The sequence below is a fragment of the Columba livia genome, chromosome 4, assembly GCF_036013475.1.
Source record: "Columba livia isolate bColLiv1 breed racing homer chromosome 4, bColLiv1.pat.W.v2, whole genome shotgun sequence".
In the NCBI taxonomy this organism is placed as follows: domain Eukaryota; kingdom Metazoa; phylum Chordata; class Aves; order Columbiformes; family Columbidae; genus Columba; species Columba livia.
In genome coordinates this window covers 65,018,125-65,042,592 of record NC_088605.1, presented here as the reverse complement: position 1 = coordinate 65,042,592, position 24,468 = coordinate 65,018,125, and the positions used below count along the sequence as shown (strand labels likewise).

At 38.8% G+C, this 24,468-nt stretch overlaps 1 protein-coding gene across 1 annotated transcript in view; it reads left to right on the top strand.

The window, feature by feature from the left end:
• Positions 1-24,468, top strand: part of FAT4 (FAT atypical cadherin 4) — a 147,482-nt gene that overhangs the window by 83,714 nt on the left and 39,300 nt on the right. The window contains exons 5-7 of the mRNA XM_021292324.2: positions 2,084-3,006; positions 3,820-3,994; positions 20,823-21,003. Coding sequence (XP_021147999.2) covers positions 2,084-3,006; positions 3,820-3,994; positions 20,823-21,003 — 1,279 coding nt within the window. The remainder of the gene's footprint in view (positions 1-2,083; positions 3,007-3,819; positions 3,995-20,822; positions 21,004-24,468) is intronic.

Here is a 24,468-nt window from a genome sequence, read left to right as displayed (position 1 = left end):
TTCACTTTGAGATTCAGATTTTGACTTTTTTCCTGTTAATTCAATGTGGAAAAAAATAATGTTTCTTAGGCAAAGCACAAGCTCGTCTATTTATTAAAAAGTATAGCAAGATATTCCTCCAGGCAAAAACTGGTTGGATTTCTTCAGAATCTATGGGTATTTGCAGAAGGGGAGGTTGGGGGAATGAGGATTTTTTTTTTTTTTTCATTAATAGAGAAATAAAAATTGGGACAAGACCCTTAAAAGAGCATCATTGTGAAAATTGTGGCTCCCTGTCTGAGCTATCACTTAGTGTTTTATCAGATTAACTCTCAGATTAAATAAACCCAGAGCTCAGCTAAGAGGGTGCCCCTACATTCTGCCTAAGAAAAACACAGATTCAGACCTGGGGAGAGGGGATGGATGAGGCGCAGGAATCCAGCTTGGTGCATTGTGTTTACGAAAGAATAGCTCATTAAGTGGCAGTCCTGGCTCCACTGATGTTCAGGCCAATCTCCTTCTGCTTCACAGTTTTATCTGTATAAGCCTTAGCAACATCAAAATTTGTGAAAATACAGGACAACAAGAGAAAAAGTCTAATGTAAACAAACATCACCATAAAAAACACTGGAACCAAAGAGGGGTTTTTAAAATCATTTTCTTCTGTAAGATCGAATTCTTACCCATCTCCAAAGTCAAATGAAAAAATCTTGAATTACCAAAAATTACTTCACTGAAATCTGAACACTTTAATCCATATAATTAGTCATTTGAAAATACAACTGAACAAAATATAGAGTAGCATTAAAGTTTCACAGTGCTTCACTTGATCAAAGTAATGTAGAAACACTAGTATGTGGCATATAAATATATTAATTTCTTTAATTGCATTAAAATATTTTGTCTTTCATCTTTGGGTCTATTTATCTCATAATTAAGTTCCTTCAAGAGAAGAAGAGAGAGGGAACGATGTCAAAGTAGCCACTGGGGGAAAGACAAGTAAGACTGGTGTTACCAAGACTGAGCATAATCAACAGCAGAGATTAATAAATTGAATGCATAATTATTCTGTTATCAAAGTAATTCAGTCAGGGTGAATGACAAAACGTACAGCAACGTAATCAGCTATTTATGCAGACAGCTTGGTTTCTTCACATGGAGAAGTGATTTTCAGGAGTAAATCAGTAGTCTTTTAATCTGCTAATACTAAATCACAGTCTTTATGACCCAAAATAACAAACCAAAATTTTCAAAATTAATTAAAATATTAAGGGAAATGTATAGATAAATACATGAGAGAAGACTTATTTCTATTAGGTATTGCCAAAAATTAGTTGTCTACAGTGAACTCTGGAGTTGCAGTGGCAACATACATTTTTTCTTGCATGGCATATTTAACGTCATTTCATAGCCTTGTCAAAACTCAGAATGCATTTCCTTTACCAGAATTATTAATCTCTTCCTTGACCATAATTGCTAGTTCTGTTTTGATCATGAGATGAGCACTGTTCATCTGATATTTTGGAATACCATGCCATATATGGGAAGCATACTTCTCCCCACTATTCACTCTTGGCCTGCTCCAGCTAGGCTTGGGAGTTTCTGTTTGTGGGGTTTTTTTTAACTGGATGGAAGAATTAACGAAATAATTACATTAATAATAATGTTTCTTAGTAGAACTGAGGAGAAAGGAGCAAACCAGCTGTTCAGTGAGCAGCAGAAATATTGACTCTTGGGTTTCTGAAAGAAAACCCTTCACAACCACTGTAGAGGAGGAAAAATTGCTCGTTGCCACTGTGCAGCTCCTGCTGAGTGAAATAGAGAGATGAGCTCTGCTGGCCATTCCCTCTGTGGCCACTCCAATTACCATCCTTCCTTCTCTCTCTTTTCAACTCTTGTCAGAAAATGATTATTTCAAAGGCTTCTGCTGCACTGTGAAATTTAGCTGAAATTAGCTGATGGATTCAAAAATTGTGATGAGGAGGCTGAACAGGGAGCACGGTCGTACTGTCCTTATTTCTGTATGAAATGAGGCCAGGAACATTTGCATCTAGGTCAGCAGGGTGAATTCACATTCTCTACCTTTATGCTCCTCACCCACCAGGCTCCAACTCGCAGTTGTCCTTCAGCATCGCATCCGGGGACAGCGGAGGCCAGTTCGGCATCGACAACAGTGGGGTGCTGAGCATCAGGCAGCCTTTGGATCGGGAGAGCCAGTCTTTCTACAGCCTCGTTGTGCAAGTCCACGACATGGCCCCTCTCCCTGCCTCCAGGTTCACAAGCACGGCCCAAGTTTCAATTATTCTTCTGGATGTGAACGACAGCCCTCCAAGCTTTATCTCCCCAAAGGTGACCTACGTCCCAGAAAACACACCAATAGATACGATTGTGTTCAAAGCACAGGCGACCGATCCTGACAGCGGTCCCAACAGCTACATCGAATACAGTCTGCTTCGGCCGCTGGGAAACAAATTCAGCATTGGCAGTATTGATGGTGAAGTGAGGCTTACCGGGGAGCTCGACAGAGAAGCCGTGTCCAACTACACCTTGACTGTGGTGGCCACAGACAAGGGCCAGCCGTCCCTTTCTTCATCTACAGATGTGGTAGTTATTGTCCTGGACATTAATGACAATAACCCCCTTTTTGCCCAAAAGCTTTATAAAGTAGAGGTGGGGGAAAATACTTTGACAGGGACAGATTTAATACAGGTGTTTGCCACAGATGGAGATGAAGGTACAAACGGGCAGGTCCGCTACGCCATCGTGAGCGGGGATGCCAATAATGAGTTTCGGATCGATTCTGTGACGGGGGTGATAACAGTTGCCAAGCCTTTGGACAGAGAGAAAAAGCCCTCCTATACGCTGACTGTTCAATCAGCCGACCGTGGGAGCAGCCCAAGGACCAATACCACGACAGTCAATATTATTCTGAAGGATGTCAATGATTATGTTCCCACCTTTGAACTTTCTCCCTACTCTGTGAATGTCCCTGAGAATTTAGAGACACTTCCAAAAGTTATTCTTCAGGTGAGTACATTCCACAAATGCATATGTATCTGCTGCAATTGTTAGTGTGCCCCAGTATATGCTATTAAAATATACTGTCTTTCCTTCAAAATTAAAAAGGTGCAAGACAATTGAAAAGTTGTCTTTTGGCTGTAATCTAGTATGTATTGGCTGTTGGTTTGTTTTTCTTTTTGTTTGTTTGGGTGCAGGTTTGTTTTGTTTTGTTCTGACTTTTGGGTTGTTTTCCTTGTTTTAGTTTGTTTTTTGTTGTTGCTTGGTTGGTTGTGGTTTTTGTTTGTTTTTACCAAAAGTTTATACTGTGCCTTGAAGTTTTGTTTGGTTTTTCCTTACCTATTTCAACAGCTTTTCAACAGCTTGCTCTATCTCTCATCTCAATATCAATTTTCATGCAACAAATCTCTCAGTCTGATCATTGCCTACATGGGATGAGGCACTGTGCCAAATGCTGAAAGAGCACTAAATGGATACAGCTGGCAGGACATGCGATGCTTGCTTTGTGATGGAGCTCAGCCTATACCAGATCATCTGTGGTTTTCACTGAGCCCCACTAATTCTTTACTGTATTTATGCTTGAGAAAAATAAGTAATCAGCTATTTAATATTTTCAACCTACACTTTTAATCCATCACCTCAATTAAGTCATTTTACAATTACATCTAATTTATATTAGCCCTTAAAGCATTTGCCTTAATTAAATCCATTAATTTAGATTATTGTCACAGAGAATGTTTCCTCTGTCCCGATAAAATTTTACAGACCCTGAACTTATCAGTTCTTCCTACTTCTTCCCATGTGTTTGCATTGCTTTTTTAGGTTGTAGCAAGGGATGACGATCAAGGCCTGAACAGCAAGCTCACTTACGTGCTGGTGGGTGGCAATGAAGAAGGAGCCTTTACTCTCTCAGCCAGCGGAGAGCTGCGCCTGGTGCAGAGCCTGGACCGGGAGATGAAGGAGCAGTATATACTGCTGATCACAGCTGCTGATTCAGGTAAAGCAAACATGCAGTCTCTTCTTGTGAAACGTTGTTGTCACGCGGAAACAGTGCATTCTGGTTAGGAAATAAATATTTTCATCATGGTCTGAAACTTTATTGGATGGAGATTGTACCCAAGCTTCAGCTCGGATCTCTGTGGGGAGAGCTGGGCTTACCTGCCTGATGTCAGAGGGAGTTCAGTTTTGGGAGATCGTGTTTCTATCCTCAGATGTAGTTGTCTGATGTTAGTAGGCTTCACTACAGATTTCAGTGGCTTGACTTTTGCCCGCCAGTAGTAAGTGGTCCTACCTAGGTCATGAGAGCCTTGTGAATGGCAATTGAAAAAAAAGTATGTATATATATATATATATATGTATATATGGCAACAGAACCCTATATAGTATTGTTGTTGGAAATGTGCAGACATGTCAAACCAATGTCTAGAAACAGCTATGAACTACTCAGTTAATCTTACCAAAATCTTACCCCTGAGAAGCAATGACAATTTACATTTCAACATTTTAGTTTCCTGCTTTGCTCAGCATCCAGTCATATGCTTGCTCCAGAATCCCAAATGTATTCCAAGTTCCCTCCCAAGTTTAAGACATAGCCATGAATTCTTTTAATGAAGATTAATTACACTTTCACTTGAGGTGTTTGAGCGCAAAAGTTTAGTTATAGATTTTGGTATGAATATTAGTAATGAAGACATCCTGCATCATATTCTGGACTGATCTCTGGTCCCATGCAGCCTGGTGGATTCAATTTACTTCAGAACTAGTTCTTATTTTCTAATAATAAAAATAGAAGCAAACCCAACTTGTTGACAAGTGGATACAAGTTTGTCTTCTGCCATATTGTGTGCTGTATCTTGTGTCAGTGACAGTATCTGTGGCTTATATTTTCCTATTGCAGCAGTGCTCAGGTATTTCATAGTATGAGCACAGCTGAAGCTGACGTATCATTTGTCTTGTACTTTGGCTAGAGATACTGTATGCATTGTATTTTTAAGCTGGCTTTCCATTACTCTGTAGCCACAAACTGCTCACTTGTGACTTGGACTTGCTTGGGCTTGCACGTCCTTATGTTCCTTCAGAAGCTGAGGCTGGATATGTAAGGGAAAGCAGATCCCTGACGGCTGTTTACTCTCTCAGTCCAAGTTGCCAGGAGTCAGTTAGGACTGTACAGAACCCAGCTCTTCATACAAAATACCCACTTAAATTTGAGAAAAAACTTCTTCTCAGTGAGGGTGACAGACACTGGAACAGGCTGCCCAGGGAGGTTATGGAGTCTCCTTCTCTGGAGACATTCAAGACCCGCCTGGACATGTTCCTGTGCGACCTCACCTAGGCGTTCCTGCTCCAGCAGGGGGATTGGACTAGATGATCTTTTGAGGTCCCTTCCAGTCCAAAACATACTGTGATACTGTGATACCCAGAGTCTGAACTGATAAAGGGATGCTATGTAGCCAACAATTTTTGTTCCTTTTAGAAAAAGAAGGGGAGCAAGAAGTCAGTTGTACCACATGTCTAGCACCATGTGTCAGCCAAAAAAGTTTGACAACAGCACAATCTTTTCCTAGACTCTGGTTCCTAAAAAATGTGAAATCTGGGAGAAGATTTACCCAACCATACCAAATGAAAATATTTGTGTTGAGAGATGTATGAGTTTCGGGTAATCCAAAGGAAGACTTTAATATGTGAATTAAGCATGAGGCCTTCGCTGTAAGTGCCTGACACGAACAGCAGCGTGTTTCATTAGGTCCTGTGTCTAAATGTGTGGATATTATCCTGATTAAACATTACTTGAAGCTGATTTTGGTTTTATGGGGTTTTGGTTGGTTGGTTTTATTTGCTATGTTCTTACAAAGCTAACTCAAAAGTTATTATTCCCTCCTCCCAGTGTTAAAAGATAGTAACAAAAGTGTTCAGAAACAGTTGTTCAGTAGTAACTTCAAGCTAAATTAAACTGTTCTACTGTGTTTAGGTTTACAATCTGACTAGTCCACAGTTAGTGTGATTTGGCATAGTTTTCAACCAGCCTTGTGTATAACTTTAGATAATATCTTCTGATTAGACTGAAGACTTTCTCTAAATTCATGCCATCAAGAAAACATTTTAAACTATGTTAGTCATGTTTTATCTAAACTAAAACATCACAGGAGAATGTCTAGCTTCTGTAGAAGCCAATGCCAAAACTTCACTTGAGTTTGTGGAAGCAGGATGTGAACGATAGTCATAATAGATACTTAAAGTACTTTAAATATGTTACATACTTAAGAAATTCAAGGAAATCCCTGTTATGTTTGAATTAGTCATATTGAGATCAAGCAGTCTAGGTGGTAAAGAACACACTAGCATATGACTCGTTGGAGACCTCTTAAAGAACCAGGTTTGTCACAATAATGTGGAACCAAGTTATAGTCTCCGGGATTTCTGTCAAGCTGCTCTCAAATTTTGTATTACTATAGATTACATTATCATATATAGAATGCACATGTACTTCCGTAGACATTTGGCAGCTGAGTTAGAAAAATATTATGTGGGAGGAAGCCTTTCTTCAAGAGTTACAGCTTATCAGAAGATGTATTACTTTAAAGCATACAAAACATTACAAAAGCTACCAGTGTGGGTCTGTGATGGATATCCAGGTGTTCACACACTGACCTTTGCTGGTCAGTGCTTGCTTCATTAAATAAGGTAGGTCTGGCTGTACTATGAGAAAGATGGTAATGACAGTCTTGAAATGGGTAAGAAAAATGTTTTGAGTATTACGTTCTTGAGTAGCCACTAAAAGTTTATAAAAGAAACTCTCACAGACATGTCCAGTTCTTTGTCTAATGTAACTGTTTCTTTAGAGTGTCTTAGTTTGTATTTGTTTGATAGTGCTTCTGTTCTTAGAAATAACGGTTTTGTGTAGAGACAATTTGACCAGAAACACAAATGTAGAACAGATAGTGTTCTTTTGTAGGAAAGCAGTGCCTGCCAAAATGCTGAAGAAAACAGACTGGTCTGAAGTTATCCACATCCGTATTATCTTTGAAAATAAATCAAGGGAAAGGTATTATAATTTGCACTTCAAGTTTGGCTTTTATTAGCTGTAATAAACAGTCTTTTTGATTGTCTGTAGCAGCCCAAGGAACAGTCTTGCCATATATGGTGCATCTTATTTAGGTATTTCTTACAGATAAAAATCATGGTCGACGTCCATATGCAGTTAACTCTGGAAATGTCTGGGTAGCACATAAAGAGCAAAATTCTGTCTGTCTAACCAGCTTCCCATTTTTCTTAGGATCTGCATCTCAATTTTTATAGGCTACACTAACTAGTTTAAAATGTTAAAGGACACTCTCCTGCTCCTATAGAAGTATATGCCAACTCTTCCCTTTCTTTCAAGGAAGCAGACACAATACATGCTTAGAAGCACCTTTAGACAGAAGAACTTACGGATTTTCAGCTTTGTTTTGGCTGTCTTCCTGATCTCCCTATACCTAATCAAGGATTTTGTTACATTTATTATTACTTAATGAACTTGTGACTGTGGTTCTTACAGTGTTACCATAGCCTGCATACAGAGAAGTTGATGGAAGAAGAAGGATTTTTAATTTTTCATCATTTCTATGTAGAGTTGCCAGTCCAAAGCATTGAGAACAATCTGTGGCTTCAGGAAGGTGCAGCCGCTTTGGTAATGGCTGTTATTTCGTCTTCGGTACCTAATGGGTTTTATAGCGTGTACTGGCAGTACATCTGCTGTGTTTGTCTGTAGCAGGTGAAGGATTAGGAGATGGTGCAGCAGCAGCCCGTGCTTGTGGGCCACTGAGCAGCAGGGCTGCATGTGGTGCAGTGCCCACCCCAGCTCGGCAGCCTATGGGACTCTCAACACTGTACAGACAGGCTCTCCCAGAGCCCAGGGCTCGGTCCTGGACACATGGGAAGAGTTGCTGAGTTACTAAGAGTCGAGCTGAGCAGGTCGGACAGGAACAGCTGATGGAACCATATGCACCAGTAGTGGAAATTTGGGCAGTTGTTGAAAAAAGGCATTCCCAAGCCAAGGGCTCCCCTCAGACCCGGAGAAGTCAGTCATGATACATGCATTGTCCTGGCCCAACTAGTCCTTGGCTTTGCCTCCTGCCCTCCACCCGGTCCTCAGAGTAGATCTTGGATGGGCAAAGAGTCTTGTCTTTGCTCTGCGGGAGGGAAAAGACTGATAACAAGTTTCCTGATGTTTGACTCAGTGATTTGTGGCCATGCAGCCTGCTTCATGCTCAGTTTCCACAAGACCTTCTGCACAAAGGTTCTTGATTTCAACCTTGTTTTATCATCACTCTTCCCTCATTCTGACACTTCCACCCTACTCTAAATACTGCTGGGTCTCAGATACTAGACTGACACTCTAAGCAGTAGGGATTTATGAAGACATGAAAAGCGTTCCTCACCAGGAGCATTAAGCATCTTCTAGAGCTGTACACCTGTTGTTTTGATCAAGAAAAAAAAAACAACATTACTCAACCACAAATTTCAACCATCCCGATGTAGAGTCCCGCTTGCAGCACAAGCTGTAAACCAGAGTGTGTGAACTATAAATATAATGACAGGCAAAATGATGGACTGTGGAATAACATGATAGTGTTTAGATTGCAGATGGTCCCCCAAAATTTCTGCTAACATGAACGCCAAGAAACCTACATGCAACTATTTGAATGTATCTTTATGGGTCTGTTTCTACCACATAAATCATTTGGGTTGCTTCGCTATACCCTACCTCATGGCAAAATGGTTGGGAAAAGAGACTTTCTAAATTTTTTTTTCACCCCATCTGGTGGGGATGCAGTGCTGGGTAAACATTCCATTCTGGCAGCATGACAAGAACTGGTGCAGACACTTTTATCATCCCTGTCTTTAACTCTTTGAGCAATTTTCTGGAGCAAATGTTAGCATTCCAACAGTCCTTCTCCTTTTATTTATTGGTTGCAGTGATGTAGAGTTGCACATCTGGAAACCTGCTAGCTGCCCAGGACTACTGTTTACATAAACTGCAACCACCATCTCTTGCTTCGGTTGGTCAGAATGGCATGTTGCCACAGTAAAACCAAGATCAAGATGTGGTGTTTCTAATTAGAAGCTGTGTTCCTGTGTGGCTTTTTATTTTTTTTTTTATTCTTTAAATAATCTATTTACCAATTTAGATAAATAGTTCTGAAAGAAATGAATCAGTGGACTGATTATTATATTTAGTTAGCTGTTCTTTGTATACATCCCTGGCCTGTATGAAAAACAACCATATGTTTTTTCTTTGGAAAATGTTGGCCCCTGGCTTATGCATTCTTTCCTTCAAGAATGTACAAGGGCAACCAAACAGAGGTTATATCCTTCTCAGGAATTATTTTTTGAGATAGGCTTTTGGTTCCCTTCAATCCTGAAATCAAATTAAATCTGACAACGGAGCTGAATTGTTTTTTTAATACATTTTAAGATATTTCCCGGTTCGAGGTGATAAGTAAAGGCTGACTGTATTTTCATATTAGAAAAACTGCAGCCTCCTTATTTTCTAGTAATGGTAAGAAAGAGTCTGGAGGGTTAACGTTGTGTGAGATTTATGAGACTGGGCTTATAGACATTTATGCTCAACCTGTTTTCTTAGCATACACTGTATTTCTACTTAACATGAAGTCTACAGTATGAAAAAAATGTTACTTTAAAAGAATAAATTGTGTTTTTAAAACAAATTCATCTATGTTTAAAACTTAGTCCTATCAAAACAAACAAGCAACTCAGAAATTTGAGTTAGAAATATCTTGTTTTCCATGCTTTCTGTACTACATCTAAATATACACACCACTTCAGGCTTAATGAGCTAAATGAAGCTGACTTATGCTTTTCTTGGTGCTTAGCAGTTTACATGATGATTGGTCTCTTCTATGTTCTTGTTTTGTACCACAGCTGTTTCAAAATGAATGCTCGTTTCTGTCCCAACCTCATTTATTTATTTGGAAGCTCTTCCTCATGTCGATGCTGAGTTGTACTCAGTCTAGTTGTAGTATTTTACTAGTTTTATTAGCTTAGCTCTTTTACTACTGGTACTATCATTTTAGTAGTTTTGCATGGTTTCATAGTTAATTCTAAATCACATGATGGGAGAACTGAAATAACAACGGACTTGTCAGTATTTCACAGCATTTATTTTGCATTACCATCATCTGAAATCACGAGGGAAGAGAACTGAGAGTGGCTCTTTGTAGTTGTGGGAGGCTAATAGCAGGATCTTACTCTTTCACAGAGACTAGAAACTGTTAGCACTTTTTAATTTTTCTCTAGAAGACAAAAGCTCAAAAAGCTATTTAGGAAGTAGGATTATGGCAAAGTCAGTCTAATGTCCCCTAGAGAGTAATTGTCAAGGAAGAGAGTGTATCCATGTCTATATAATGTGACACATTTACTCCCCAAGGGAGATGAGGATTTAACCCATTGCTTCAGAGGACTGCCCCACGAGGTGCATAATCTAGCCCCAGAATACCATTTGAGGGATTTAGTCTTCTGTTTGGAGTTAAACCTTCATTATTAGATCATTATTTTCAAAACAGTTCAGCAAGAGTCTCTGGGCTAAATCCAAGTGTGTGTGTTACATGAGGTGGGGTGCAGAAGAGATGTATATTCAGATTGGCAAAGGGCTCAGGCTGGCCAGTGCAAACTGAAATATCTGTGAAAACAATAAAAGTTAGTTTTTTTTCACTTAGGTTAAAAGCTTCAGCTTTGAAATGAACTCAAACCGATGGTGGCTTTTATTTGGACAAGGCAAGAGGAGTTAGGAATATGTTTTAAAGGTGTTTATTCTCTATAGTTCAGACGTACATTTGAACTACTAGAAAAGTCCTCAATTTAAGTGCATGCCTCTTGATTCAAGCACTTCTCACCTATGTAATTCCCTTTCTGCTACCTGTTGGGGTAGCAGAGAATCCAGTGAGTAATTGACAGACATTTCAAATGGGATAAACTGCTTCTAAGCTGGGGCTTGTCAGGTGAGCTGTTGTCCATTTCATTCATTCAACAAGAGAAAAAGAAGGGAAATTATTTTAAATAGTGTAAAATCTTCTAATTTGCTGGTATTAATATATAAAAATATATATATAATTGACCGATTACTAAACTGGAGCCTTTAGAAGTATTATTCTTCAGAAGCAGATCTTCAGAGATTTTGCATTGACAGTCAGAGGTAAGAAGGTTCAGAAACTGGGGTGTTGGAAGTGCACTGGTTGTGGCAGAACTGAGTTGAGCGAGGGACATCAAGCACAGTGTGTGCATGGTTGCCCTTTGCAATACGAAAGCCTGCAGACTACCCACACAAAAATACCGTAATGTTAATCAGGACCAGATGGCGTTGATGAGAACTCTATAGGTTCTAACTCGGTATGGATGCAAATCCCATAATTTTTTTATCGGATTTTTTTTTTTTAGTTTGTTGCTGGTTGGTTTTGGTTTTTGGTTTGGGTGTTTTGCTTGTTTGTTTTTAATAGAAGACAAGCAGAATCCTAGTGAGGCTAACATACTTCTCATCTTTTAGAGTGTAGGAAAGCAAAAGATAAGATGTAATAATGCAGCCAAAAATGTTAGTCTGTCTACAGATATTCTTGGAATTACCGTTGAAAATATCAAGTTTTATTAGGTAGCTACATCTTTTGCTGCTTTGCATCGCTAATAAGAAATACAGACAAATGGTAGAAATGTTCATTATTTATTAAGGTTTTTTTTGTTAGATACAGATGTCAGTGAGAATTCTTGTAACATAATTTTACACCCACTGAAAAGACTTAATAATCCATGTAGGTGATGTTCTTGCTTACACTATCAAGTTACCGCATCACTGATGAAGTAAACAGGTATATACAGCAATTCAGTGTTGTTTCTCATTATCTAGAGTTTCTTACAAGAACCTTGTAAAAATATTACAGGAAAAAAATAGGAATAAATGGCTACAAATAACAGCTACGGCATGCGTCTGTGTACCATGAAGTGTCAAAGCTGATTTTTTTCTTCTCCTTGAAGGATTGGTTAGTCTAATGAAAACAATTAGCATCATCTTTAATGCAGGATTACAGATTTCTCTGATTGAAGTTTGAAATACCTTCAGTCAAAAACGATAAAAGTATTGATCTATAGTAAGCTGAGATCAACTGCACAATGTACTGTACTGTATGGAAGACATAGTTCAAAGAATTTCTTACCACTGTTTTTCAAGTAACTTATCTGCTTGGTAGGGATATTTATTCCCCTTAATTTCCACCCACACTGGGATGGAAATTTCCATTGCACTGTTGGAAAAAAAGTCCTTTCTTGCTTTGGTTGAAATACCATTGTTTTCTCAAGTTGTGTGATTATATCTCATGTTATATTCTGAATGCCACCCTGTGTTCACAAAAGACTCATGGGCACTTAGCACAATATGTAGCAAATGTGGATGTGATGCAGTCACTTCAGGGGTCTGCTCAAATCAGGGTGAAGTTCATTAAATAAGCCAGTTGCTGTCCTGATCCTGAGTCTCATCTCACATGCATGGTCTCAAGATCTTCTTTTCTCAGACCTACCGCTGTTGCAGTGCAGCTTTATTGAATGTATAATATATTGGACAGTCAATTACGCATTGTTACCAATACCCAGTTTACTGTAAACATGTATAGGGGGAGTGATGAAAAAGTGAGAACTGAACTTATGAAATATGCCAGGGCACTTCAGTTTCCATTGAGATTTTCCATGGTGAAGAAGAATGTTTTTCACTATTGATTCAAATGAATGAAAATGTGACTGTCAGATCTTTAAGCTGTCTTCACTCTTGTCCTAGCTTTATTTTTTTTTTTTTCAACTCTATTATTTCTTCTTGGTGCTAGTTTGAGGTGAAAAAAGTGGGTATATCTCGTTGAAAAAAGGTTTCCAGTAGAAACCGGAAGACAAGCTAGAATATAGTGCTTAATATGTCAGATTTAGTAGATGATAAAAAATTTCAAGTAAGAAAGAATTGTAAGTTTGTGAATTTTCAGGCTGTTACACTTCCTCTCTTATCTCTTATGAATGAAGATTCATCCATCTTGCTATGATTAGTCTGAAAACTTTAAATGAAAAGTAATTTAAAATTATTGTTCTTCTGCTTACATCATTGTTGTATGAAATTCTACTTCAAATGTGCTAATGAGTTCGCTGAATGTAATCTGTTTTGCAGAAGAATAAGATAATTAGAGAAGTCATTATGCTATGCAAGGAAAATTCCTCTCCCTTTGAGAAATACTAAGATCTTACAGTCTTGGCGATCTTAAACTATTTTTAAAATCAAAAGTTACACCTTATAAATTGAATGTCTGCTAGCTCATTCTTCAAATACAAAGCTACAATTTCAGGAAGCCCTAATTGCAAGGATAAAATGAGTAAAACATGCACATATGGTCTGAACACTTATACTGCTGGTTAATCTTCACTATTTATACAGGGTGTTTTTAAAGCATAATTCAAAATCATGCATTACAGGAATTTCGCTGTGGGATATTCAGGAGTCGCAAGCAGTCAAAAATTGCCTTAGTCAGCACTCCCTGCAGGAGCCAGTTCCTCTATTTTTTTCTGTTTACAGCAATAACTTATAACAAGGAGAAGTAATTTGGTGGTTTTAAGAAAACATTTTTTTAGATGTCTGTACTTTTCTTCTAAGTGGCAGTTCCACTTTCTTCGAATCTTACTTTGGTCACCAGAGGCCTTGGCGGTGCACATGGTCATGCCTACCGTCCCAGAACCTCAAGAAGTGCAGACATGGGGAGGTGCACCCTTACAAATGGTCATTTACTAGTTTTTGTTAAGAGCATTATATTCAACTGTGAAAAATTGGCCTTAAGGATTTTTTTTCTGATATGTAGGCAACTTCTGATAGAAGGCAACTTCTCTGGGATTCTGGCTAAGAAACCTGCAATACCTGCACGTGTCTTTTCTGAGCACCATCTCCAGTGACCTGTACTTCAGATGTTAATAGATTACAAGTGTATGTCAAGAATTGTATGCCACTTGGGATTAATGCATCTGTCTTTCATGGAAGGATAATGAAATCTGACAGCCACAAGTCACTAACTGGCATCTGCTCATGTCCCGTGTCCAGCTTAAGCTGTGCGTGGCAGGGCAGGACTCTTTCAGCCTTTTCATGCATTATACAGTTTACTAAACAAAAGCAGTAATGGGGAAAAATGCTGAACTGGATGAATATATTATCTACTATTTTTCAAATGAATAAGTGACAAATTTATTGTGTGTGTGTTGGTAGAAAGAGATGGTTACATGGAACGGCTTGAAGTGCCAAATATATGCTATACTCTTGCTTTACTGTGTCTGTCTTTTTCTGAATCTGTGTCTGTTGTAGTAGGTCCAGCTCTGTAGCAGTATGACAGCTTTTTTGCCTCTCTTGGTAAACAGCTGCAGGTAACTTGTTCTGATGAGCAGATCAAAGGAAGAGAACAGGAGCAGGGGAATGTGCGTGTACATCAGAGGTCTTAAAACTGTGTGTGGGTGCAAGTCTCACCCTTTCAACAGTGTGTTAAATGTATTGCAATGTAATGTTGTGCCTGTTCTGAAATTGCAAAGCTTAGTGAATTCGTAGAGTGCCGTCATTCAGGAGTTTTGGAAGGAAACTATCAAAATTTTTAAATTGTGTGGATAAAAACAGATGAGAGATCCCATCTTGCACCATTATTTGAAGTAAGGATTACTTTGGTAGAGGCAGATGCTGTCAAAACATGTGTGAGCATGTGCATTTGTACACATGCATCAGTCTAAGCGTGGCTGGACATGTCATTGCTTGAGCAAGGTTGGACTCTGTCTAGTAATTTTTTAATTTTTACTTTTGATGGTTTATTTGCCCAAAAGTTAGGTCTGTTTGCTCCCAGCTTATTTAGGCTGGGAAGATGAGGGGAAAAAGTTAAGGATTCTAATATCTGATGCAGTAAAGGGAGTTGTTTGGTTTTTGTTTTTCCTCAATAGATCTGCAGTTGTGCAAGGATTATCTGAATAGTTCCTTTGTTTTTGAAATACAAGTTCTGTTAAATCAGTTTCAGGAACAACTACTACTTTGTACTTAACTGTGAAAAACTCAGATTTGACACACTCAGAAATACGGAAAATGTAGGTTCCTGCCTGGTCTCCCTCATTCATCAGTCACCTACTCAACTGAATGAGAGTAGGGCTAGCTTCTCAGATTTTAATTATAGCTGTTTATTAACTACTTATTTCAGCTTTTGTCTCAAAATATATACTTTGACTAGTTATTTAAGACTTAGCATGAAAAACTGAGTAAGAGGAAAATAAAAAGGAAAAAAGTGTAATGCAAGCTAGTAGCATTTTAACTTGCTTTATCCTCACAATTTAAAACTCACCATTTGTGTGAGGCTCAGCACACTCTGTCTGCATTTAAATGCATTTAGAAAGATTGTCTGCTTTATTGTGAGAAAGGCCTCATTTACTTGAGTGAAAAAGTTAATACTCTGCAATAACACACACGACTTCTAGCCCTGGGACTCATTCATTGAGTGTTTGACTGGAGAAGTGAAATCCGCTTTGTTGCAAAGCAACACATTTCAGCAAAGCAAAAATTCCATGTCTGTTAAATCGCTTTCGAATTTTCGGGATAACGATGTGTTTAACTTAACACAAAACATGGTAAACTGCCTGCAGTATGAGTTTCAATTAGTCATTTAGGTTCATTTTATTTAATTTTAATCTTTTTTTTTTTTTTTTTTTTTTTTTTTTTTTAGTGAAATGTATTGGGAGTTTTTTCTTAAGTTTATTGTTAGTTTTCTAGCACTTAATTTTGATATTTTAATGCTGGCAAAACTTTGAGTTCTGGGTTTCTAAAAGGAATGATAGTTTTACTATCTGCTCTACTAACTAGGGCACAGACAAGACCTAGAATCCATTAAAACTTCAGACAATATGTGGATAATGTGCTGAACACATTCTCCTATTTCTAAGTTTTACTGTAAGCCACACAGTACCACACAGCCAAGATAATTTCCAATAGCATCATACTTTCCTGAGTTTTCTTGAAGCATTTAAATGGCTTTGTGCGTTTCCTTCAGTTGTTTTCTTTTACTGATGCAGTCCACTCTGATCATTCCCCACTGGAGCTGGTGTCCAGCTGTGGTGTGGAGAGCTGAACATACTCTGAAGCAGATGGCGTCATGTGTTTGGGGGTTAGAGGGAGCCAAGAGAGCCTGTTTTCTCCATTCCCCAGGACAAGGGTGGATGAGGATAGCAAGTGGTGCTCCCTTCTTCTAAGGGTACACGAGTAGGTGAAGTGAAAGCTGTCTTTAGGTGCATCTCTTTTGGATGACTTTGTGGCTCGTGAACATTGGCACAAGTTAGGGGAATGAGTGGTTTATGATGAGTTCACCTCGAAACAGTTATTGTCTTCTCTTTGCTGGTTATCCTGCATTTGGGAGGCAGAAATTGTGTCAGGTTAAATGATATTTCTCCCCACTGTCACCTTCCTGCATCTAGTTTATTTTCTTCTACTTGTGTTGGTGCATGTAGCCAATATTTTCTCTGCTGGATGAGGGGAGCAAAAGGTTTCCAAGGCTTGTTCTAACTTGTAAGCTGACACATTTCCAATGTCATCATATTTTTGTGGTAATCAGTCACAAACGAGCTTTGGTGAATGGGGTAGAAGACCAACTAAGATTAGCAAAGGTAACGGTAGGTCTTTGCCAGTCCCCTCTTGCTGAAGAAGACAGAAGTGAATTATAAGGGAGAAGAGAATCCTGCCCACCTCATGGCTGTTTGTTCATGTCATCTTCTCAAAGCCCAGGACTGGCCAAGCCCAAGGTGGCCTCTTGTAACCTCCCCCTGTAACTCGTCCTCCGCCGTGGGCCTCCAAAGAGCAGACTCCCAAGGTCTGCTCCTTCTCTTCATCCCCAGACACATGTTTACTTGCAGATGTAAGCAAAAAGCTTGAATTTTTGGAACAACATCCGTGGGAAGCAATTTTCTTCCTGAACTCAGTGTTACTATTTTGACACTATCCCAGGTTAATCTTTATTTCAACAATGACGTGTGGACATTTGTGGGTCTGTCTGCTTAATGTATATGTACAGCTGTCACCTAGAAAATAAACTGGTCAGTTCATAGAAACAAACCACAGCACATGGATATAGCAAGTTCGAAATAATAACATAGTAATGTCGCCTTTTAAATTTTAAAGATTTGATGTTCACTAGAGAACTGCTCTAAATAAGAGGTATCTGACAAATAAATAGCTGCTGCTTCTGCTGAAAAATAGTTCAGACTATTATGAAAAATTGGTAGAAATTTCAGTGCAAGTTCACTAAGGGAGAATCGTATGTTTCTTTGTGGCTTTAGCCCTCAGGGCTGTTTCTAGGGGCATGCAGAGGCTTGTGTGGCTGTGTACAGCAATTTTATATAGCTTGTGAACATGTCTGGTTTATTAAAAAAGTCTGGGAGGCATCTTGAGTGCTTGGCTAATATTGCAGAATTTACACAAAACTTACTACACTTATGCAAAATATTAAGCTCAGTTTGAAAGAAAAAAGTTATGATGCTCTAGCATAATAAGAATAACCAACTTGGGGAAGATTTGCTATCGAAGCAAAACTAAGAAATCTGGGAACTCAGCCTGACCATGGAAACTACTTATTTCACCACAAATATGACATGTACAGTTTATGAAACCTACTTATTAACAGGGGCCAAATCCTGTGGTCCTTATGCAAGCACAACCTTCACTGAAAGTTCACTGAGGACGGTAGAATTTGGTCTCCAGATATTTCTTTTCTATAGAAAATTACTTCATTTGTAATTTCCTCTTCTTATATTTCTCAGTAACTGCAGAAATGTGAGCTAGTCATTTAATTTCAAGTGAATAAAATCTTCAAGGGCTCTCTGTGAAATTGCAACTCTATCTTTCAGTGTAATAGAATAAAAGAGTAAATTTGTGGACGTGATGTTTTACTTAGACAAAAAAACCCCATATTTGGATCACTTCATAGACAGGAAACCAATGTAGATGCATGACTTTTTCCATCTAAGTAAAATGAGAATGATTTTGGGTTTCGAACTGAAGAGCAGTGACTTAGGATGTCAATATTGGACTTCTGGGATATTTCTGTCAGCAGAACGCGGCCACAAGCTAGTGCTGAATGGGATCTGAGTTACTTACATTACCTTAGCTAATTTTATTAGTATGGTGCTCAACTTTGGCTGGTATATCACTTCTCTAAGGCTAATATAAGTGTGTCCGTACTGCCCTGTGTGGTGCCTTGTAGATTCACCCAGCAGGGAAGTAGAATTGGAAAATAATGGCATGGAATATGTAGGGGGCTGAGGCAAGGGCTAGGATTTGACCCTTGGGTTTGATCCTGCAAACTCAGATTCCTCAGGTAAGAAAGTGGGCCGGTGCTGGTTGGAGTCAAATGGCTGAATCAAAAGCTGTGGCTTCCTGTGGCTGCCATCTGGGACCAGGCTGGCCTGCAGAGCTGTGCTGAGCTGATCCCATCACCTCAGCGCTGGGTCTTCTCTAAAGGCTTGGGTTGGAGGGGCTGCTGGTCCCATCACCCCAGGGCTGGGTCTTCTCTAAAGGCAGGTGTTAGAAGGGCTGTTGATCCCACCATCCCAGTGTTGAGTCTCCTCTAAAGGCACGGGTTGGAGGGGCTGCTGGTCCCATCACCCCGGTGCTGGGTCTTCTCTAAAGGCACGCGTTGGAGGGGCTGCCATTGCAGTTCGTTTTTGTGAATAAACAGACAGCATTAATTTTCTGGCATCGGCTGTTTGTTAGCAAATACACATAAAACAATGAAGTTTGGGTTTTAACGGTGAGTTAGCTTTCTTTTCCAGGCTGAATTGCTAACTTCTTTCAACTTTTCATTTCATTAGCAGTGAGATGAATGTCGATTAAATGTGTATGGAAGGGCAGAGCTTGATGACACATGCAGCAAACACTGCTGAGGACTCTGTTTCATTTAATGCAGTAATAATAAACACTCCACAGGCAATATTTCAGCAATCAAGAATGCTTTTCAGTCTTTTCTATCTATAAGTGTTTGGCTAAATGACAAAATCAGGGGAGGGAATAAAAGGGGTAAAAAATGAGTCAGACTTATTGCCTTAATGTAACCTTCCTGGCTGAAAGTATATTATTTGGCAAAGTGGATTACCTCAGACTAAAGCAGAGAAAGGCCTCCATTGTGCACGGCTGTGGCGTGAAACCTACACTCTTTGGTGTGCACGTTCTTCCCTCAGTGCTGTGATCCAGCCCATCTGATCAGCAGGCTTCAAAGTCAGACTTGCAAGATGCGTAGCACGTTTCAGTTCGAAGCTCTTTCATTCAATCCATTTGTGCATTATGACAAGTTACTTTGAAGTATTTTGCAGTGAAAACCTTCCTTCCTGTGCAGAAGCTGCTCTCAGCTTCTTCCTGCAATGCAGTGTGGTGGTACTTCAGCCTGCAAGGGTTAAAATGGGGGGAAATGGGTCATTATTTTTTCTTTTACATGAGAGCTCATTGTTTGGAGCCCTTGCCAGGACTGTGCGCACCCTAAGAGCAAAGCCTGCCTCCTTCCCAGCCTTGAGAGCTTGAGGCCCAGCAATAACCTTGGGTAGCAGCCACCCGGTCATCTGCTGGGATGGAAGGACCAGGACGGTCACACAGGGGCTGCCTGCGTTTCATCAAATGACAGCTCCGTAAAATGTACTTGCCTTGCAGCAAGGGCTTGAACCAGTCTCTGGGGTGCTTTTTCCCCAGTCCAGCAAATGATGAATTTATTGTATCTGTTTGAGATTGAAGGGGAAAGCAAGGCAAGCTTGGGTAAAGCATGCATGGTCATCATCAGTCATTTGAGTAAAAGGGGTGTATCTTGTGTGTTTTATGCTTGTCTCATTTTTGCTATGTATTCAAAGAACAGAATGATCCTGTTTTTCCAGGGACCTTCAGTGGAGAATTTGGTTACCAGATTGCTGATTCTTGGCTCAAAATAAGTGTAATGGGCTGGCAAAAGTAACACGAACTTGTAAAATTTTTCAGTGTCTTTTTTTTTTTTAATTTGACAATAAAAAAAAAAGGAGGTTAAATACTGAGAGGCTGCAAGGCTGCACATGAACAAACGTGCTGTTTCTCACTCGTTTCTGCTCATCTGAGTTAATTATTAGAATAACATGGAGGATGAAAGCTGTAGGTTAAATAAATTCAGTCCAATTTCCCGTAAGCCAATATCCCACCTGAGCAAGCATTATTTGCTGCTCTAGATGGTTGCTTCTACAGAGAAATCAAGTCTGAATGGATGTGTCTGGAGACTGCGCAACCTTCTCACCCGCTTGGAGAAGGTCTTCCCAGGTCAGGGGTATGACCGGCAGTGGAGAAGCTGTGTGGAAAGCTGGGGTTTGCCACTGTTTCCACTCTATTTGTTCTGCGGATAAATAAATTGAGGGCTGGAGTCTTCACGGCTGTCAGTGTGCCACCTTTGAATGTCTTCTCTTAGAGAAACAGAAAAGTCAACCACATGTTTAAATTGGTCCTAATTGTTACAGGAAGGTTTCTGAATGCTTCCAAGACCATCTTTTTCCACTGAGCTTGTATTACAAAATATTTCTGGAATTAGATGAAGCAAGAAAAGATGATTTTTTTTCTCTCGCAGCTTATACTTTTTGTTGAGATGACTTTGGGACAAATCCGTCCCTGTCCTATATGTCGAACTGGCTTTCTTGCTCTGTGAACTGTGACCTGTTCAAGCACTAGGCTTTAAATTGGGGATGGCAGACCTCAGTTTAACATGGTGGTATTTGTAACTTCTAGTATTTTGTATCCCTTTTTCCCTCAGGATCTCCTGCCCTCACTGGCACTGGAACCATTGCTGTCACAGTGGATGATGTCAATGACAATGTCCCCACATTCGCCTTTAACATGTATTCTGCCACTGTTCCGGAGGATGCACCTACGGGGACAGATATTTTGCTCGTAAACTCCTCAGATGCTGATGCTTCCACAAATGCTGTTATTAGGTAGGTCATTTGCTGTTGCTTTATGGAATAATGCCTCATACCTTGCCTGAAGATTTTTTATCTCCAGTGTCCATCACTAACATGCACTAGAGCTGTAAGACACAAAAGGACAGCTGTGTAAGTGCAGTTAAATTCTCTCAGCGAATCTGGCTTTTTTGTTGTTTAAAGGCCTTTAGAGTTGTGTCAAGGACGAGTTGAAGTACTATTCTAGCTTGCTTTTCATTTAGTAAAAAACTAAAATTTACTTGCACAAGTGTAGTTGTTAATAAGGTAGATTTATAATTCTCATTAAGTGTAGAGGTAGATAAATGAAAAGAATAAAAAACAAAGAAACCCTGAAACTCCAGATTCTGTCATAAGTGGATTAAACACTTCAACTTGCAGTCTTTACATGTGGATTCTCTTCATAAAGAAATATGATATGGACTGTGAATGTTCTTCATTACTGACTATCATCAGCTTGTGTAGCCTTTGGAAAGGCTTTTGCCTTCTATTTAACACAGCTTTTAGAATTGAGGCCTTGCAATGAAGGACGTAGTTAATGTATATAATACAAATCTTGTAAAGTGTATCCCTGAAGAAGCTAGAAACCACTGTTCTTGGAGACTGACTGACTTCTTAAATACCAATCAAAGGAGCTTTTGGAAAAGGCTTGGTGGGAGAGAGGAAGATACAGTTTTCAAACATCATCAATGAATTTGCTACAAAAGATGACTTTGCACCAGAGTTAAATATATATATTTATATATTTATATAATTATATATTTTTATATATTTATGGTTTTTTTACAATTATGTTCAAATGTAATGAGTCACGGCAATAAAAGTGTGAAATCTATTTTGCGGTTTTAGAAATCTTTAATTTTTAAGCTAGGCAAATTTAGAAATCAGTATCAATTTTTGCATAAGAATGTCCAAACTGGTAGATAGTGTTATTCTTGTGATAGCATACATATGTTTGAGGAAGTCTTCAGTATCTTAATTTGAATCTAAAGTGGCTTTTCAAATATAACTGTAGTTTAGATGACTGCTTATGCAGAGTTGGATGCTCTTATAATAAACTAGCTGAGCAGGTAAAATATTACTCAACATACTAATATGTATGTTATGGGAGACACTGCAGACCACTGAACGCTCAACAGAAACAGTTACCTGCCTTTGCAGCTGCTTTCACATCTTTTCATGTAGTAAGCAATTTTCACTTGAAGCCACCGTGTTCCCTGGGTAATTTTATGGTCAATTAATGTCTTCAGTTTAGAGCCCCGTTTATAGAATTAAAATTACACAAGGCAAGAAGTAAAGTTTTTCCCATTTGGAAAACCAGTAATAAAGTTAGAATTTGGCATTTTTCCCATTAAATGATGAATGATTTGTACAGCTCAGATGATGCAACTGAAGTGGACACTGGGCTAAACACTGGCCATTCCCAGTTCTACAGACAAGAGTAATGAAGATGCTAAGTAGCAGTGACAAGCTGAAGATTACCCACTGAGGGCTGATTTATTGCTAATAGAATACAATGCAGATTCATATTACTTTTTAATTGGAAGGACATGTAGGTAATCCCGTCACATCTAACTTTTGTGAGTGCAAACACCCACAACTGTTCCCATACTTAAAAAACAGGATCTAAAAGTAGCTTCTTTATTTGCTTTTGTTATTTCACCTTGGTTTATTCTTTAAATTGTATAAGAACATCACTGTGGCTGTATATTTGAAAAAAAAAAACAACAAACAAACAAACCCAGAACTATGTTCTGGAAAAGCAAGTATGTATAAAACATTTTAACATTTTCTTTCTGGCTAGTTCCAAGCCAAAAATAGGAACTTTATTTTTTTGGCATCTTTAAATATTTGCAAAACATCCAAAATTACCATTTATTAAATTGTGGAACAATGTAGCTTTTAATTCTATTCACTCTCACTCTAAGAAACTATTTCTGGCAAGCTTCTTTACAAAAAAATAATCCATACAAAGCATGAGTGATTGTAATGATTGCATCCCATAACCAGAAATTATCAGGGCACTCTCGGATTTCTTTAGTGTGGTTGAAGTGCTTTAATATCTCTGCCATTAGTCTTTGTCATTCACTCAGTACCTCATAGTAGAATAGTTGATAATTTTTTTTCCTTCATAAGTAGCTATTTTAAAATTGGTTTAATGTTTTGTTTTGTACTTTTTAGACTCAGGAGCATGCTTTGTTTTTCTTGGACAGAATTTGTCCAGATTCAGCATTTAAAGTAATGCAAATCTTAAAATATGACTGGTATTACAAAACTGCCAAAAGCCAGAGGGATGTGAACATATGAGGTCTTGTCAGAGCTGCTGAGCACTAAAAACTCGTTCTCAGTCTTATTAGAGCCTGTTTCAAAAAAGTATATTTGGTTTCCAAAGATGGTATGTAAAATCCTATGCTGAGATTTTCATGTAAAGTCAAAAATGGCCTGTGTTATGCAAAAAGTAGGTGACACTGCAAAACTGTTATATATCCGTATGTGCCAACACTTTCTCTCTTATTTCTGGTCATAATTTGTGAAGTCATTAAAGCAGGCTGATGAGATTGTTAATGGCAATGCACACCGGACCAGGATTATTGAAGATAGTATAGACAAGAAGGGTGAGCACAGACTAATCAGGAAGGCAGATTTTAAGCACTTCAGTCAGATTATGTTCATGCTAGTTGTCATGTTTGCAGAACTTTGTAATGTTTTGGTTTGGTTTGTTTGTGATTTTTTTTTTTTGTGGTCTATTTGGTTTGGTTTGGTTTTGGTTTGGTTTGGAATTTTTTAACTGTCCTGAGATACTGTCTGGAAATGCACTTTGTCCAGTTGGTTTGCATAAAATTGTACTCAGATATGACTCAGAGTATCCAATGGCAAGCATAATTTGTCTGTCTTTAAAGAAAAATATATCCATAGCGTCTTTCCAATATTATTGCTTGAGCTATTCTTTATATGTGGAAATACACAAAAGAAAGTCCCTGTCTTCTGTGACACCTCACACAGGGTTAAAACATTGCAAATCACAGATTAAATTTGCCAGTGCTGCTGGTATTTGGGACATTTAAGTGGTGCTTTAGGCTTTGTGCACATTCTTTCTACCCTAGATGCTATAGCTGGAGAATAATTACATCTGGTCATCATATTGTATCATAATTAAGCAATTAAAGCACGCTCATGGCATCCTGTAGAGATTAATGACTGAATATGAGAAGTTGCCACAGCTTATTACACAGACTGGCTATCAATCCTCTAGGTAAAGCTTCTGGCCCATGTTATTATTTCTGTCATAACCTGTTTTGATTTTAAAAATGTGAACATATGAATATTACGCTCTCTTATAACACCAGTTTTCTTCTGATTCTTATAGACTCATATACTTTAAAAAAAATGCTACGGTGCTGTGCCAGGCTCCTCTGAAGAAGAAGTGCAAGTGGTTTTTGCAATGGTTGTGATATTGAATAT